The sequence below is a fragment of the Sycon ciliatum genome, chromosome 4 (genome assembly GCF_964019385.1).
Source record: "Sycon ciliatum chromosome 4, ocSycCili1.1, whole genome shotgun sequence".
In the NCBI taxonomy this organism is placed as follows: Eukaryota; Metazoa; Porifera; class Calcarea; order Leucosolenida; family Sycettidae; genus Sycon; species Sycon ciliatum.
The window spans coordinates 37,609,696-37,627,661 of NC_088646.1; the positions used below are offsets into that span (position 1 = coordinate 37,609,696).

Genomic DNA, 17,966 nt, shown 5'->3' on the forward strand with positions numbered 1-17,966 from the left:
ATAGAGCCCTGGGGCACTCCAGAGTGGACTGTTAGAGGGGCGGACAGGGCATGTCCAATTCGGACACTCTGTCGACGTTCAGTGAGATAGCTGGTGAGCCACTGCAGACACGTCCCGGCTACGCCAAACGCTGCTAACTTATGGAGGAGACCCCTTGTCCAGACAGTGTCAAATGCTTTGCTGAGGTCGAAAAAACATAGGAGGCTAAATTGCTTCTGATCCTTGCATTCATATAGCTTCTGCACAAGCCTCAGCAACTGCCAGGCGGTCGAATCGCCTCGCCGAAATCCAGACTGTGACGGGTCAAGGACCGGGTTCACATGTTGGTATAAGTGGCCAAATGCCACACGTTCACAGAGCTTTGAAATGGTGGAAAGGAGTGAAATCGGCCGGTAATTGGATGCAGACAGTTTATTGCCTTTATTCTTGTAAATAGGCACAACCACAGCTGCCTTCCAGACATCAGGGAAGATTCCGGTGGCGAAGGACTGGTTGAAAACTAGGCTGAGAGGGATAGCTATACTAGGAGACAGGGCTTTTAGCAGTTCATGGGATATGCCATCTGCACCTGCCGCCTTCTTGGGCTTTAGGCGACGGATGTGTTGGGCAATGGCGGTGGGAGTAGTGCTAAAAGAGGGTAGTGCTGGGAGCCCGTGGTGTGGAATACCAGGGAGAGACCATGCAGGATCATCCGGTGTTCCAAAGCTGATGAATTGGCGATTCAGAGCATTGGCAATCTGGGTAGGGTCGTTGTGTACTGTGTTATTTTCATGGAGTTCAGTGATGATAGGGTTCCAACAGGGGTCGGCGAACGAAGCTGCTTAACAAACTTGAACAAACTAGGGGTGGATGCAATAATGGATGAGGGGTTAGTGCTAATGGAGGACACATACTGGCGGTGAGCCTCTCTAGATAGGATTCGTGCTCTGTTACGTTCGCACTTGTAATGCTCGTGATTGCTAGGGGTAGGATACTTGCGATACAAGCTGTACGAGTCTCGCTTCCTCTTCAGCTGAGCTTTAACAGCACGTGTCAGCCACGGGGGACTTGGTGTACGTCGTCTAGGCGCTGAAGAGCGCGACCGGGTGGGTAGGAAAGCGGAGCATAGACCATGAAGGATGTCATAAAATGCTGGAGCAGTACGGTTTGGATCTCCAAGCTTCAACTGGAGAGCAGCATGCCAGTTCAAATTAGCAATGGATTCATTTAGAGCAACTAGGTGAGTGGGAAGAATGGAGGAGATGTCAAACTGACTGAAGTCAGGTATCTGGAAGGAATGGGAGGGCAGTGTAGTGTTGGGTGCAGGTGGTGATGCGGTACATGTCGGGATGCACAAACGGCCGAGAACAATTGAGTGGTCCGACTGACCGAGAGGGGCTGAGGGGCGCGGATCGCAGATGCTGGCTGCAGTGTCAGTGATCATCAGGTCCAGAGCAGCCTCATTGCCTTTGTGGGAGCGGTGGGTCGAGAATGTGACGTGCTGCTGCAAGGCAAACATGTCAAGAAGACATGAAAGGTGGTGGCCTGCAGTGTCTGTTGTTGTTCCATACCAGGTGGAACATTTAGCATTGAAATCTCCCATGATGAGGACTGGCGAGCCAGGGGTCCGTATTTTAGTCAAGCAGCTTTGAAACGAGGCGTAAAAGTTATCTATCACCGACGGGTCGGTGGACGGTGGGCGGTAGACAGCCGCAATTTGGATGGGCTGCTGGCGCGTGGGGCAAGCAGAGGTTCCAGTGGATGGCGATATCTCTACCCAGGTAGCTTCGAATTGCGGAAGATGTAGGTCTGTACGGTGGGTAATAGGACCAAATGCACTTGATTTTACTAAGATAGCAACACCGCCATAGGCCAGGAAGTCGTTGGTGTTAATTTTATTCTCGGAGGTGGGTCGATCCCTTCGAAAACATTCATAGCCTGGGAAGGAGAGGGAAATTTGTGGACACAACCAGGTTTCAGTTATGCAAACAACAAGGGGACAGCTGGTCGTGAGAAAGTCGGATAGCTCAGCAGATTTGTTTCTAAGGGAACGTGCATTGATACAGGCTACGGGAAAGGAGGCTAGGGGCGTTGAAGGATAGAAGGGTGTTGCGTTAGGGTCAAGTTGAGGTGTTGGTTTACTCATTGTTCAGATTCAGCCTGGTCAGTGATATTTGTACTTTGTACTTGTGGCTCATAAACCCAGAGATATTCTCGAAAGGCAACTAACTGTCTTGAACCATACTCAGATTTACTTCGATGACCATTCAGAAGAATACCATCACAAGCAGAACTCTGGAAAACAACAACTGTGCCTACGCTCCGATGAACTTATATAGCAAGAGCGACGGCCACATCTAACACCCTGCCTCTACACCAACACTTAGCACATGCATGTAGATAAGAAGAGCGCGTGATGACGAATAAGGTGCTAAGTGCTAGCGTAGAAACAAGGCGCTAGATGTAAGAAGAGCGCGTGATGACGAATAAGGTGCTAAGTGCTAGCGTAGAAACAAGGCGCTAGACGTGGCGCGTACAGGCAACGATTTAGCAGAGCATGGAGAGGAAAACTGTTCAGCAACATTCAAAAAAGCAGAACGAGAACGAATAATACTTCAATTGAGGCTACCTCCGTAACATTCTCCTCTTCCTCGATATGAGACAACGTGACCAGATCGAAATAAAACAAAATAAATAGTACCTTACTAGCTCCACCACTAAGAACCCAACATCGTGCTCTTAGCAAAGCAAGTCCAGGTGGCTAGACAGCAGGTCCGCAGCAGGGTAAAGATATAGCAATACCGCTGACTAATAATAATAAGAAGATAGAGGACATGCAATGATTTTCAGAAGACAGACAGCAGAAAAGCTGTCCACATCAGTCCATCACTCTGACGCATACTCCAGTGGGCACAAGCGGTTGATGGGTCGCACAAGAGTACGATCACCCACCTGCACCTTGGCAACACGTACTCGTTCATCCTTCCCGGGGTAGACTTCCAGAACCCGAGCCAAGGGCCATTTACGCCTAGCGGTGTCTGGAGACAGCAACAGCATGACATCACCAACCTTCACGTTGCGTTGGTCTGCCGTCCATTTGACCCGCTTGCTGAGCTGAGGCAGCCACTCCTGGATCCAGCGACGCCAGACATGCCCAAGCAGCTCCTGAATGCGTTGCCATCGCTGACGCGGATGATCAGACTCCGGTAGGACGACTTCTCCAAGTCTCCCGTTCAGAAAATGATTCGGGGTGAGGGGCAAATTGTCGTTGGGGTTGACTGATATGGCAGTGATCGGGCGAGAGTTGATCAGATCCTCTGCTCCGGCAAAGGCGGTCAGCAGATCCTTGTCGGTGATGTCACTGCCAGACAGAATGTGGTAAATAGCACGTTTGGCTGCCTTCACCATAATCTCGAACACACCACCGAAATGAGGTGCTGCTGGAGGGTTGAACGACCAGGACACACCATGATGTGCGGTGCCCGTCTGGATTTTGGTTTGGTCGATGTTGCGAATGAGGTCCTTCAGCTCCCGAACTGCACCAACAAAGTTTGTGCCATTGTCCGATATGACTTGATTGGGAAGGCCGCGCCGGCTCACGAACCGGAAGAAACAGTTGATGAAACTAGATGTGTCGAGTGAGAATGCGAGCTCCAGATGTACAGCGCGCGTCTCCAGACACGTGAATACACACAGATAGCGTTTGGTTCTGGCCCGACCGCGTCCCTGCATGGTGAGGAAGGGGCCGGCGTAGTCGACGCCCACGCGGCTGAACGCACGATGAGAGGGCACGATCCGACTGACCGGCAGCGGTGCCATTCGTTGCCCAGCTGGCTTGCTCCGGTACCGGCGACAGACTGCGCATTCCTGTTCCCACTCGTGGACGGCCTCCCGTGCGGCGATGACCCAATAGCGGGCGGCGAGCGCAGACAATGTTGCGTTCGTCCCCGCAGCGTGCTTTCCCTTCTCGTGTTGGAACCTGATTAGCATCTTGGTCACGGCATGCTTCCGCGGCAGGATGATCGGATGGACAGCGTCTCGTGGCAGGAACTCCGCATACTGCAAGCGCCCTTCACAGCGTAGAACACCATCGTCGTCAAGAAATGGACACAGCTTGGCCAGCTTACTGGTAGCATGCACTGCTTTGCGTTTCCTCAGGAGGACTATCTCAGCAGCGAACGCATCACGCTGCGTGTTCCGAACGACGTACAGCTCTGCGTCAGCCAACTCAATCGGGGTGAGCTCTCCTGCCAGGCGATCCTCTGCCGCTGCACGGCAGTTCGAGATGAACCGCCGGACCCATGTGAGCGTACGAATGGTCTTCTGCCAGTCTAGCCACTTTGCTGGGTCAATGATCCAATCCTGCTCGGGTGGTGCATCGTTGGCACTTTGGACGTCTGCATGATACGTTTGCATGTCCTGCGAGCGGTTGCGTGGCAAACCTTTTACCTCCTGCCGAGCGCCGGAGCTGGGCTGAAGCGTAGGGCTGGCAGGCCATGGCTCGTCGGTTGACAGGAATGCGGGCCCAGTCCACCATAGGTCCGATGATGTCAGCACTGCTGCAGTACACCCACGAGAGACCAGATCTGCGGGGTTCTGGTCAGTGGTCACATGCCGCCATTGCTCTGGCTGTGTGAGACGACGAATCTCAGAGACGCGATTGGCCACGAATGTCTTGAACTGCCGACTGTGACCATGGATCCACCAGAGGACGTTCATGCTGTCAGACCACAGATAGATATCCTGCATCTCGAGAGCAAGGCTGACGACGGCTGCCAAACGGGCTGCCATGACGGCAGCTATCAACTCTAGTCGTGGGATGCTCACCGCTTCCAGCGGGGCGACTTTAGACTTAGCTGCAACCAGCCGGCATGTAGCTCCACTGGGGTCCTTGGAAATGATGTAGGCGACAGCACCCATTGCCTTCTCGGAGGCATCTGCGAATACGTGCAGCGACGACACACCGTCAGCTGCCATGAGTGGTCTTGGAATGCGTAGCGTCTGCAGATCCCGCGCATCAGCAATCCACTCCTTCACCAGCTTGTCCACAGAGGGCTCCAGTGGGTCGTCCCAGGTCGAGCCTCGCAGCCACAGTTCCTGGATGAGCATCTTGCCTCGAATGATGTACGGCGCCAGCAGACCCAGCGGGTCAAAGACGGATGCTACCCGTTGTAGCACTCTCCGCTTGCTGAACTCCTGGCCGGAATCCGGTGGGATGGCAAAACTGAAAGCGTCGCTAGCAGCGGACCACGAGATGCCTAGCGTCTTCACTCTTGGCAGCTCCCCTGGTGACAGGTCGATGGAGCGTCCATGTTCTGACTCAGGTATCACTGCCAGAAGCTCGGTCGAGTTTGAGAGCCACTTCGTCGGGTGCATGCCGGCCGACTCCCACACCTTCACAAGAGACTTGTAGAGTGCGATGCCATCAGCGACGGTTGGCACGGAATCAAGCGTGTCGTCCATGTATGTGGACTTGTTGACTGCTTCAGCCGCACGTTCATCCGTACTGGTGAGCACCCTCGCATGCTCCTGGGAGACGAACTGAGCGAGGAATGGTGATGAGGCGAGTCCGAATACCACACGCTGGAACTCATACACTGCAGGCTGCGCATCGGAATCACAGTTGCGCCATAGGAATCGTTGGTATGGCCGGTCGGATTTGTGCACACCAATCTGCAGGTACATCTGCTTGATGTCACAGGCAATAGCAACAGGATGCTTGCGGAACCGCAGGAGCACGTCGCAGATGTCCCGTTGCAGCTTCGGCCCCTTGTTGAGGAAGTCGTTCACTCCGACGCCTTGGAACTGCGCCGACCCATCAAACACAATCCTCACTTTCGTTGTCTGCTTGTCCAGACGGACCACCGGAAAGTGAGGCAGGTACCAGATGCTGTGTGGTCGTGGTTCCTCCTTCGGCACACGGCGGATATAGCCCTTTGCCAAGTACTCTTGGATGATGGCGCTGTACTTGGTACCCAGACCGTCCGTTAGGAGCAGCTTCCGCTCGGTGCCAATCAGTCGTTTGCGTGCCATGGCGAAGTTGTCGGGCAGGACCGGTGGTGTTGTCTTCCACGGAAGGCCCACATGATATCGACCGTCGCTGAACGCCAGGGATTCCCGTGTCTTTGTGAGCAGTTTCTCCTCCGCCGGTGACAAGTGTGGCAAGTCGGGTACGGCTAGCTCCTCGACGTCCCAGAAGCGACGCAGTAGCTGACTGATCTCATTGCCGCCGAGCTGCAGCTGCGCATGGTACGCATGCCCCATACGCGAACTGCCTGGGCTCGCCCGTACCGGCCCCACACAGGTCCATCCTAGCGGGGTGAGCCGTGCGACTGGTTCACCCGGCTTACCAGTCACCTCGTGCAAGGACTGGTGCGCTGCGACACAGTCCAGGCCGAGCAGAACGTTGACTCGATCAGGCTTGGCGGTGGGAGGGAAACGTATCCCTTTGAGATGTGGCCATGTCGATGCGCCGCGGTGCCAGTTGACTGGCTTCAGGCGTCCTGTTGGGTGCCGCACTGTCCAAGCATGGAGGTCTGTGCTGAACATGCCGTTGACACTTGCTACGCTGCAAGACACATGCACCGACTGAAATGTACTCGGTGTTCCGTCCAACGTGTTGACCGTGATGCTCTGCAACTCCCCGTGCAGACCAAGTTCGTGTGCTACGCCCTCACTGATGTAGCTCATGGTGCTGCCATCGTCCAACAGTGCATTGACGTGAATGCTTGTGTCGCCGTGCTTGATGGTGACCGGTATCGTCCTCAGGCTGATGGTCACGTGGGTGCTCTGGGAGGCGTAGCACTCCTCTTCCGTGGACGGAGAACCCTCCGTGACGACGGAGCAGAATGTCTGCTGCTCTGTTTGGCTGGACGACTGTTGGGTGCTAGCTGTGTTTGGCATAGCGCGTCCTGCCCGACGCCCTGAGACAGAGTTCGCTGCTGGTGCCTGTGTGGACGGGCGTGTCACGCTGCTAAACACAGGGCCTCTGCTCTGTGTGGCGTGCAGAAAGCGATGATGGAGCTTCGTGCACCCGTCCAAACCACATGGCCGACTCCGCGTGCAGTCGCATCCATTGTGGCCGACATCCAGGCAGCGGAAACACACACCTGAATCCTTGGCAATGCGCCATCGCTTGTTCACTGTCGCAGCTTTGAAGGATAGGCACTGCCACAGCTTGTGTTCACCTTGGCACACGATGCACTTTTGTGATTTGGCTGCCGGCTGGCTGCTGGTCACGAACGTGCTTGGTCGAGGCGACCGGTGGACCTTTGTTGGCTGTGACGGCTCTGCCTTACTCACGGGAATCAAGCCAGCTTTCGTCTCCGCAGCGGAGACCATGAACTCTGCTTCCTGGGTACAGTACTCAAGCAGCTCCTCTACCGACTCAGCCTTAGCTTGTTCATGCCGCCACCGGTGGTAGCGGGTGATCAGCTGCTCATCCAGCTTCTTGAGAAGAGTCAGGTAGAAGGTTCCGGCCGCCAGCTCAGTAGCTCGGCCCGAGTCCTTCAAGTTAATGACAGCGACTGCCAGCAGTTCCGAGAACCGCTCCAGGTCTCTCGGGTGCTCCTTCCGCACGGGTTTGAGGGCCTCAATTTCTTCCAGATGGATGGCAACTCGGCGCCTCTCTCCGCCATATTTTCGGTGCAATAGGGCCTTGGCTGCATCATACGCAGCGATGGTGTACCCGAATCGGTCGATGGCTTTCAACGGCTCACCCTGGACATACTGTCTTAGTCGAAGCATCTTGCATTCCGCGGTTAGCGGTGCCTTGTCCACACAGGTGGAAAACGCTGCCCACCAGGACTCGAAGCGCCGTTTATCGCCATCGAATGTGGGTATTGTGATTTTCTTCATACTCGCCCATGGCCCGATGTCGGCTGCTAGTGGTCGTTCACCCGTCAGTGGAGGCTGATACATATGGCTGCTCGAGGACCCAGTCGGTTGGGGAGCCATGGATGTGTTGGGGACTGTCACAGCGGGGACGACCGTTGATGCACTTCCAGCTGCACCTCCAGCTGCAGGGACCGTTCTAGGGGGTAATAACACACTCACTGCTGGTCTCAATCTGGACTGAGTGCTGGCAGTGGACTGGTGGCTCTGACTAAACTGAACAGACTTCTTGGTCAGCTGGGCCGTTCCCAGTGTGGTGTTGCTGACGCTGCTCCTCTTGGTTGGCTGACTGACTGCGCCTGGCATAGTACTACTGGCAGTACCATCATTAGCACTGGCCACTGACACACTGCTACCACCGGAACCGGTCACTGGCGCTGATGCACTGCCATTGCTGGTCTGATCAGCACTAGAGGTACTGGCAGTAGATGGTGTTGGAACCCGGAGTGGACTTGTGACACCTTGACTCTCATGAAAGGCCAAGGCACTTAGGCTACTAGGAGAAGTCTTCATGCCAGATTCCACCAGCCCAGATCCAGCAGACCCAGAGTACAGCATTGACCTGGCCCCCAACTGGCCAAAGTCAGACCGCTCCGCACCCACCTCCGTCAAGTGATCTGGCGTCATCATTGGAGCTGAGTACCTCGCCGTCGAGTACTGGCTGTATCCCAAACCATGACCAGCTCCAAACCGCCCACCAACACTAGCGCTGTACGTGGCTTCTTCCAGTGCTCTGTTCACAGCTGCGCTGTACTTCTCCTCAAGCTCTTCCAGCTCCGCAACCAGCTTCCTCCGTTTCGACAAGTCTCCGTCTCCAGAGCACAGTCCCAGGAGATCGCCCACGACGCCTGCTGCACCAGAGTACGCGTGTTCCAGATATCCAAGGTCGTCATCACCAATCCCCTCCCCGTTCACTATCCGAGTCAGCAAACGTCTTCGAATGTTGGTGAAATTGGCCTTGGCATTGATCTTCATCGTTCTCAGGCATTCTTCGCTGAACGCCGGTTCTTCATCATCATATTCTTGTTCTTCGTCATCAATATCGGAAACTCCAAAATCCTTCACTCTGACTGCTGAATGCTGCTTGAACCGCCACTACGGGGGACCTGCTGTTCGTCCGCCAAACCTACGTCCGCCCCGACTTGGTCCGTTCCTTGCAGACTCTCGTCACTTGCCACTGACAAAGAACTCTTTGTTTCCGCCATGGTTAACATTCAAACCATCCTCTGCTACCAAATAATGTGGCTCATAAACCCAGAGATATTCTCGAAAGGCAACTAACTGTCTTGAACCATACTCAGATTTACTTCGATGACCATTCAGAAGAATACCATCACAAGCAGAACTCTGGAAAACAACAACTGTGCCTACGCTCCGATGAACTCATATAGCAAGAGCGACGGCCACATCTAACACCCTGCCTCTACACCAACACTTAGCACATGCATGTAGATAAGAAGAGCGCGTGATGACGAATAAGGTGCTAAGTGCTAGCGTAGAAACAAGGCGCTAGATGTAAGAAGAGCGCGTGATGACGAATAAGGTGCTAAGTGCTAGCGTAGAAACAAGGCGCTAGACGTGGCGCGTACAGGCAACGATTTAGCAGAGCATGGAGAGGAAAACTGTTCAGCAACATTCAAAAAAGCAGAACGAGAACGAATAATACTTCAATTGAGGCTACCTCCGTAACAGTACTGTTGAGGCAACGAACTGAAATAATACCAACCAAACCAAACCAACCAATTACCGCCAATGGATTCCACAGGGGTTTTCTTGCCGGTTTTGTAGTGCCTTACCTATGCAGTTTGCTGCTTTGATTACTGTGAGTCCCATATGGTCTAGTGGTTAGGATTCGGCGCTCTCACCGCCGCGGCCCGGGTTCGATTCCCGGTGTGGGAACATTTCTTTTTTTTTCTACCCACAGAAGAAAGAAGAGTGCATGAAGCAGACGGAGTGTGCCATGCCGGTCTGTCAGCCTCATGGCAGAGTTTGTTTCCTGGCGTCAATGCTTTTACCGACTGGTGGTCAGGAGTTGTGTTTCATGCCTCAGCAAACTTACTTTTTACAAGCAGAGTTCTTAGAAACTCAGTTTGCCAGGGCCGTATTTCCAAAACCAGGAACGCATATCAATAATTCTGAAGGCAAAAGTAAGTTTTCTAAGATGCAATGAGAAGCCCAAGTGACAAACACCAGCCATTCAATTCAGGTCCTGTTCCGAGATCAATTGGACGTTTTCAAAGTCGCTGCAAAAGCTGACGGCAACCGTTCAGCAAGGATAAGGCCAGCAAAGAAAGTACACACAATAAAGCCTTTGTGAAATGACTGTTCAGCTCGTTCTGTTTATTGCAATTCTAAAACTATTGTCGCCGCATCACTTATTTACAATATATATTGTTTTACATTTTTTTAAAGTATTCTTTTTGGGGTTGTTTCAGTGAGCAAAGTTGCTACAGAGCAAGCAGGCTTTACACTCTGAGATGCTGCGCACTTACCACTTCATTGTTGCCTTCTGTTGTGTTGGGTATTGGGCAGTTTCCAACCTGAACTTCACTGCCAAAGCAATCAGTTTGATACATCTGTCCATGGAAGAGGCAATGAAAACAGAATAGAGCAGTAGATACATCAAGAGCATCTTCAGTGGCATCCATTCAAGATGTATTTTCAGCACTCTTTCTTTGATTGTCAAGAGCAATGGTAAGGAATGCTGTGCAATAAGAACATATCCACTTGATTGCACACTGATAGTGATGGACCATGCTTTGAAGTGTTGTTGCTCAGGCAGGTGAAACCATTCTTCAGTGTAGCAAAAACTTGTCATGAAGAATAACTTGAAGCTGAAACGTAACTGCCGTCCCGTGACTCAAAATTAATAAGGGAAATTACCCTCTTTAAGTATGGGTATACTTGAAGGGACCGTTCAAAAGCATCATACACCAGGGGCCACCCACTGCTTAGGAGCTGCATCTGTTTTTTTTTATCCTGGAGGGTGATGGTATTCCTATGGATGAGGAAAGGTTAGTCCGACTGGCTGACTTCCACACAACACATGTGAATTCTTTCCATCAAGCACACCTCACGGTGCAGTACAGTAGCGGTGAGCTGATGATGAAATCCAGCCTCGTGGTTATAACAGCCCAGGGGCTGAGCAACCCTAACGCCGCAAACGTGGCTCTGCTGTAGTCACTGAGGCTGGATTTCACTTACAAGTTACAACCACCACTCGACATGTACACATACGAGGCAGTAGAGAGTCTCAGAGTTGAGTAACTCACATCCTTGGCTCCATAGTGATAGTTCCCGGTTGGCAGGGATGAGTCTCCCCATTGGTTTCTCATTGTGTTGGCATAGCTGGTTGGGTAGCTTGCTTTTACAGTTCCATCTTCATTGACATCTTCCTGTTAGAGGAGCGAAAGGCAGCCGATTGATTACACCACACTGATAGGAATATGTTTGAGGTCACTTGCAAGTACATCACATGGAAAGCGAAAGACCATGAATGTGAGCGCTTCAACGTACGCGCAGGAGTGCTACGAAAGAAGATCAAACATGTACTTTCCTGGCAACCAGGCGTAGCAAAACACGTCAAGTACTGGCAGATTTCTACCACGTTTCTACATCACGGTTCTGGTTGGATCTTGGTCAATCATGTAATACTTTTGAGCATGTAATGCTTGTCAACATGTACTAACTTAGAATACAAAACAGTATCCGCCTCCTACTCTGTTGTCTGGCTCCGTCGTAGGTAGCGAGATGCATTGTGAAAGCAACCCATTCCAGGTAGTGAGGTGCATTGTGAAAACAACCCACTCCAGGCACCGATTCTTACCTTGAGGCCAACCCACACTGTTGGTTCATCCCTGCCTGTTCCCGGTGTGGTTGAGTAAGGGTAGGTGTGAAGGCCTAAGAAGTTCATTCTCATCTTGCTGCAGATGCACAACACAAGACAACAGCCAGTTAGTGGAACAGGGCTTCCTGATCTAACCTCAACAGCCTAGTCCTTCAAGGGAGGCTGTTTTCAACAGAAGGCTTCCCAGAGGGCTTCAAGAGAGGGCTTTAACCCGGTAAGGTGAAAAAGAACCACACGGCGGAACGTCTCTCAACTGTGATATGAATTCTTGTCGCAACTGGATGGAGCTCCATAGAGCAAGGACAGAGGAGAAGTTCGCTGAAACTCCGAATGTCATAATTAAGTCAGCTAAACGAAGATACGCAGTATCGACTGAAGATCACTCCTCGGGTAGTGTGTGTGTGTGTGTTTGTGTGTGTGTGTGTTTGTGTGTGTGGGGGGGGGGGGGGGGGGGGGAGAAGGCAACACACCAAATTGGCCGGTATTGGATTGTCCTTACCTGAGCTGAGAGAAGATTGCCTTGTACATGCTTTCACCCCACCAGTCCGGACCTTCCGGCTGCACACCATCATCATACGCAGAAGAACAGAATACATTAATGAACTGAACCACTAGGTAGGAGCTCAGCGGCTCTGCCATCATGTATAGACACCAGACATTTGTAGCATTGTTGGGTGATCCCCCCCCCCCCCCCCCCCACCTCCAAACTAGGCAACACCACAGTAAAGTACATGGTTTGACTGACCAACATTGGGGCGGCAACATTTGAAAGGCACTCAGTGTATAGGGTATCAGCTACTATAAACATGGATTGGGAATGATGCAAAACAGCTGAAAACACCTACACTGATATCTTGTTTATCCGGGCGATCCGGGACCGGGCACTGCCCGTAACTTTGAAAAGTCCGTAACTCCAAATCACATACATTTTGATTGGGAAAGGCCATAGATATGGTATATGACGTCACTGTTTCCACAAAAAGTGACAGAAGAGTAGTAATGTTTCCACTGAAACTCGCCCGAAGGGTGCCCGGTAGACCGAAGTGGCCGTAACTACTACTTTGGAGTCCGGACAACCGAGGTATGAGTGTATTCCTCTACTGCACTGCTGTAGACATGGCACATACAAAGTCATGGAAGGGCTGGAGACCGCGAATGTCGAATGTTGGCGTGCCAGTCGTTCTAACATTCAGCAGCTGATGCGGCTGTCGACTCCAGCTTGTTCTGCTTGGCAGAATGTCACCTGCAGGTCACAGGCACAGAGCACATCACACACAACTGCCTGCTCGGAAAGCCTTTCGCAGAATACTCTGGCCAGTAATGATGTCTCGGTCAAAGGCATGATTTCTCTTGCCTTGTACTGGTGCCGTAAAACATGTGTTTCCGGACCCTGTAACAAGCGGAATCCTGTATTGACTGGACAAATTGTCATGCACCAAAGTGCTGTGCATCAAACTTGCATCCATGCCACCATGGATCCAGCGGAGTCCTGTCATATCAGGACGGTTTCCGCTTCATCAAGGGTGTCCGGTCAGGGCAGGTTTCACTGTACATCAGAATGTTTGTTATAAAAACATTGAATGGCCGTGCAAACACTTGTTGATCACCTTCAATTCTGAAATGAACACCGTATCGCTCCAGCAGTTCATAAGCTCCATGCTTAACACCCTCATGGCCACCACCGATCACAGTCAAGATGTCATTTGAACCTGGCTCGTGGTGGTCTTCTAGCTGTGCCCATTGTGTCCGACGTGTGTGGTGTGACTCCTTTCCCAGTCCCTTGATATCGTCTCGCACATCTTCTAGGTGCCTGCAAACACACATGCACACACACACACACACACACACACACACACACACACACACACACACACACACAAACACACACACACACACAGACTTATGTCTCGCTTTGCTAGATAAGGGTGCTGCTATGAAAGCAATTTTGTTATGAGAGAAGGGACAACGATGGCAATGACAGGTGAGGTGATGTAGAAGTGTGTCCACTCCAGGTACATGTATACGCTCGTGGTTTCATTCAGATCATGTGTTGATCAATGCAGTTCCTCCTTCTCACACAAATACACGCCCGCACACGCGCCCGCACCCCCCCCCCCACATATACATGTGCACACAATGGCACACAAACACCAGTGCTCTTACTTGACGTATGGATGAGTCTTGTCCAGCAGCACAACAGCATCATGCTTACATAGCTCAGGCATTGCCCAGACACTGTCCTCACGGCTCCTCACATCTCCCAGTCCCAGACCTATGATGTCATCATCCACACCTGATGACATCATCTCTAGACCAGGTAAGTATCCACTGCTTAGGTATAGATATCGAACCATCTGCCACAACAGACGCGGTGAGAGCAGCAGCAGCAACAATTGGTCAACAGCAGCAACAACAACAGCAGCAGCAGCACCACCACCAGAACACCGCCCGGGTGAGAATGAACACACACGCCGTTTGCATTGGGTACTGGGGAGATACCACAGCATCACACTAATCTCTCTGATAGTACTGTTACTGTATGTGGTGACTGAATGACTGAACATGGCAATGTGGCACATGTACATGCAATCCTGTACATGTACATGCAAAGGAATGGGTGAACGCGGGTCCCTGTATTGAATTGGACGATTGTAATCATGTGGTTCTACCATTGGTCACTCTTTGACACCATGTTCACGTCCAGTTGTCAGCTCTAGATTGAAGATTGACTCAATGGCACTCTTGTGATTCGACTATCGCACTACAAATTAATTTCACCACATATCCACCGCAGCCCATATTCATCCCAGAACATAACAGCAGGCAAGAATATAGCCCAATGAATTCAATGATTGCTCCCGAGTCAAGTCAAAGTTCAAACAAACTCCACTGTGCTCGTACAGCCATCGTACCTCCATGCAGGCGAAGCGATGGTCTTCGTGTCCGCAGCACACCGTCTTCGCCACACCACCGCCCCCACCCAGTTCCTGTGCGCTCTCCTGCAGCTTTTCCATGTGCAGAGCGCTAGCCTGCACGCTGCAGTGGCCGTCGAGCCATAGAGCCATCACCAACAATGGCAACATGCTCGCCAGCCATGCTGGTCGGACACTGACCCCAGGACGCATCACTGCGCGGATGGGAATGGCCACAGTTGCCAACGGTTATTGCCTCTGCGGCACACGCTCGAAGGATCCAATGTCCTGAATGTTGACTAGATCCAACGCTGGCGAGGAAGGGACGACAATAGCAGAAGAAGATTATAAAAAAAGGTGATAGAGTCAGTCGAAGTAAGTGACGATTTCTTTGGTATTTTGTTGTCTGCTTCTTCGTGACAGCAGAGGGATGGAAGATTTCGAACCAGGGTCATTTACTTTGACAGGAGTCATCACAGACTCGCGTGATGTAGAACTACAACTGCCAGTACAATGTGTCAAAACCGTCTCAAAAGGGTATGTATTTCACCAATTGGCTAAGCACACCATTTTCGCAGAGATAGCAAAGAGGAGACACATAACCAGTACAAATAGTGTAGGTCTACATGCCTGTACAGCAGAGAGTCGTACAGTACATCTACTACCAAGTCCACGCAAGAAACTAAGTTACTTCAGGCAAGGAGTTTGGTGGGTTACTTCTGGATCATGCCATCGTAACACGAGACCTGATGGCCATGATCCGGAAGTTTACATGCATGGTGTCATGCATGACTGACTCTGTTGCGACCTCGACATGACTAGGGGCGTATAACCTTTGAACCCTGGTCTTGGTGTAAACACCCTGGCTTCTACTGGCAGACTACTGGATGTCTATCCATAGATTTCGTAGCACTTGGTCATCACACCATGCATGACCTTGATGACCCAGTAGAACTAAGAAGTACTGGAACACCAACTTGAAGTCTCTCTCTCTCTCTCTCTCTCTCTCTCTCTCTCTCTTTCTCTCTCAGTCTTTGTAAGTAGTTGTGGAGTTACACCTGACTTATTTCCATACATAGCATGACATATGTAGAGGTCTAGGACATGCATCATGCCGTAATATCATTGTGTGGAGCCCACTGGCAGCCTGCACCGTTGACGTTGTCACTGGCCTTGCGATGACTAGCCTGATCTCGACACCAGGAAAGTGAATGAGCGTGGTGGATGAGCTAGCTTTGGTCAGCCCTAAATACTCAGTACTTGCTAGTAGATTTACATAGCACCAAGACTGTTTACATCTACATGTACCCCCCCCCCCCCCCCCCCCCCCGAAGGCATTATTCACATGTCCTTTGCGTCTCTATGTTTTTCACTGTTTTTATTTGACATTATCTTTCTTTACGGAGTTGTTGTTGCTGTTCATTTTGCTACTCTTTCTTTTCCCTCCCCTTACTTTTATTTATCGCCGTGGTTGGCAGGCAGGCATGGTGGGATGGTCTAAGACCATGATTGAGAAACAGAGGGTACCAGGTTCAAGTCCTAAAAAAGAAGCGGAAGGATTTTTTCCAGCCGTGCTGCGACCCACAGTTAATTGGGAACTCGTGGCCTGGCACGAGGGAAACATGGATGCAGTAAATGGGATTTCGGTCTTTGACCACTTTGTGGTGGGTCTGATCTACTCACCTCCCACCGCTTAGGAGCTGCATCTGCGCCTTGATCCAAGAGGGTGGTGGCGTTCCTGCGGATGCGGAAAACTGGGCCTTTGGCCGAGTCTCACGCGAACCGTGAAATATGATTTTATTGGCAATCACCCACTCTCTTAAAGGGGAAGTTAAGGCAAAAATTAAAATTTCACCAGTTGTAGTCTTCGGGGTGCTGAGTCGAATGGTCTTGGTCCGAGAAAGCTGAGACGCTCCCTTCCTACTTGAATCCCAATCGAACTCGCGCACTTCCACCGAAACTGGGTGACTGCGCCCTACGAGATGGGGATTTGTATGCAAAATGTCACTAAAAGCGCCATTTCGTTCTTATAAAAGCACGGATGACCGCGATTGGCCCATATGTTGTAGTCTTTTGGACGCTGAATCGACTGGTTTTGGTCCGAAAAGGCTGCGATGCAGCGTTCCTCCCTTATTCCCAATCGAACATGGTTGAAGAAGCGGTCACGTGCTCCTGGGTGCCAAAATCACCTGGTCACCACGCCAGCAGGCGACAACTTTCACACCAAGGTTCAACTCGAGTGACAGGACTGCACCCAAAAAAGGTCAAAACAGGCTGTAAGTTGTACCCTGCAGGCACGGTGACCAGGTGACTGGTGTACGCAGGAGCACGTGACCGCTTGTTCAACCATGTTCGATTGGGAATAAGGGAGGAACGCTGCATCGCAGCCTTTTCGGACCAAAACCAGTCGACTCAGCGTCCAAAAGACTACAACATATGGGCCAATCGCGGTCATCCGTGCTTTTATAAGAACGAAATGGCGCTTTTAGTGACATTTTGCATACAAATCCCCATCTCGTAGGGCGCAGTCACCCAGTTTCGGTGGAAGTGCGCGAGTTCGATTGGGATTCAAGTAGGAAGGGAGCGTTTCAGCTTCCTCGGACCACGACCATTCGACTCAGCACCCCGAAGACTACAACTGGTGAAATTTTAATTTTTGCCTTAACTTCCCCTTTAACATTGGCCGGTGTTTCCACTGAGTCTTGAGATGTTGTAATAAATAAATAAATAAAGGCAATTAATGCCCCCCCCCCCCTCTGAAGGCATGATGCACATACAGTGCATGAAGTATTGGCAGGTAACTATTAAAGGGGAAGTTAAGGCAAAAATAAAAATTTCACCAGTTGTAGTCTTCGGGGTGCTGAGTCGAATGGTCGTGGACTCGTGGTCCGAGGAACCTGAGACGCTCCCTTCCTACTTGAATCCCAATCGAACTCGCGCACTTCCACCGAAACTGGGTGACTGCGCCCTACTAGATGGGGTGTTGCAAACCACCAGTTCTCAATTGGGAAAGGCCTTCGCGCTTATGGCGTTGTATTCGTCGCAATGTTGTCTTTCGACTCCGCCGTACCGCTGATGTTGCTGCATGGCATACGCTATATGCGCTGTGTGTGTTTTTGCTGTATACGCTGTTATGTCCAGTTTTATATGCTTATGTTTTGCATGTACGCTGTTTTTGCATGCTATAAAGAGCTGGTGTTATTAGTGTTCATTGTTAATTATCAGATGAAGTGAAATATACTGTGTAAAGGAAACCAGTTGTCCTCGTGCCGTGTGGTCGTACGATCCTGACAATTTAGAGAATCTTAGAGGGTTCATAACATTTGGCGACCACG

The 17,966-nt window shown here is 51.3% G+C and overlaps 1 protein-coding gene and 1 non-coding gene across 2 annotated transcripts in view; one reads left to right on the forward strand and one right to left on the reverse strand.

The window, feature by feature from the left end:
• The window catches only part of LOC135815995 (uncharacterized), a 35,469-nt gene extending 20,476 nt beyond the window's left edge, over nt 1–14,993 (reverse strand). Inside the window, exons 1-8 of the mRNA XM_065329351.1 lie at nt 14,632–14,993; nt 13,883–14,073; nt 13,327–13,529; nt 12,847–12,962; nt 12,219–12,277; nt 11,699–11,795; nt 11,145–11,267; nt 10,365–10,448 (exon numbers count right to left, since the gene is read on the reverse strand). Of these exons, the coding sequence (XP_065185423.1) occupies nt 10,365–10,448; nt 11,145–11,267; nt 11,699–11,795; nt 12,219–12,277; nt 12,847–12,962; nt 13,327–13,529; nt 13,883–14,073; nt 14,632–14,844 (1,086 nt within the window). The 5' untranslated portion in view covers nt 14,845–14,993. The remainder of the gene's footprint in view (nt 1–10,364; nt 10,449–11,144; nt 11,268–11,698; nt 11,796–12,218; nt 12,278–12,846; nt 12,963–13,326; nt 13,530–13,882; nt 14,074–14,631) is intronic.
• Trnae-cuc (transfer RNA glutamic acid (anticodon CUC)) lies at nt 9,700–9,771 on the forward strand. Its single transcript has one exon. It is a non-coding gene; the product is annotated as a tRNA-Glu (tRNA).
• Nucleotides 14,994–17,966: the final 2,973 nt, after the last annotated feature.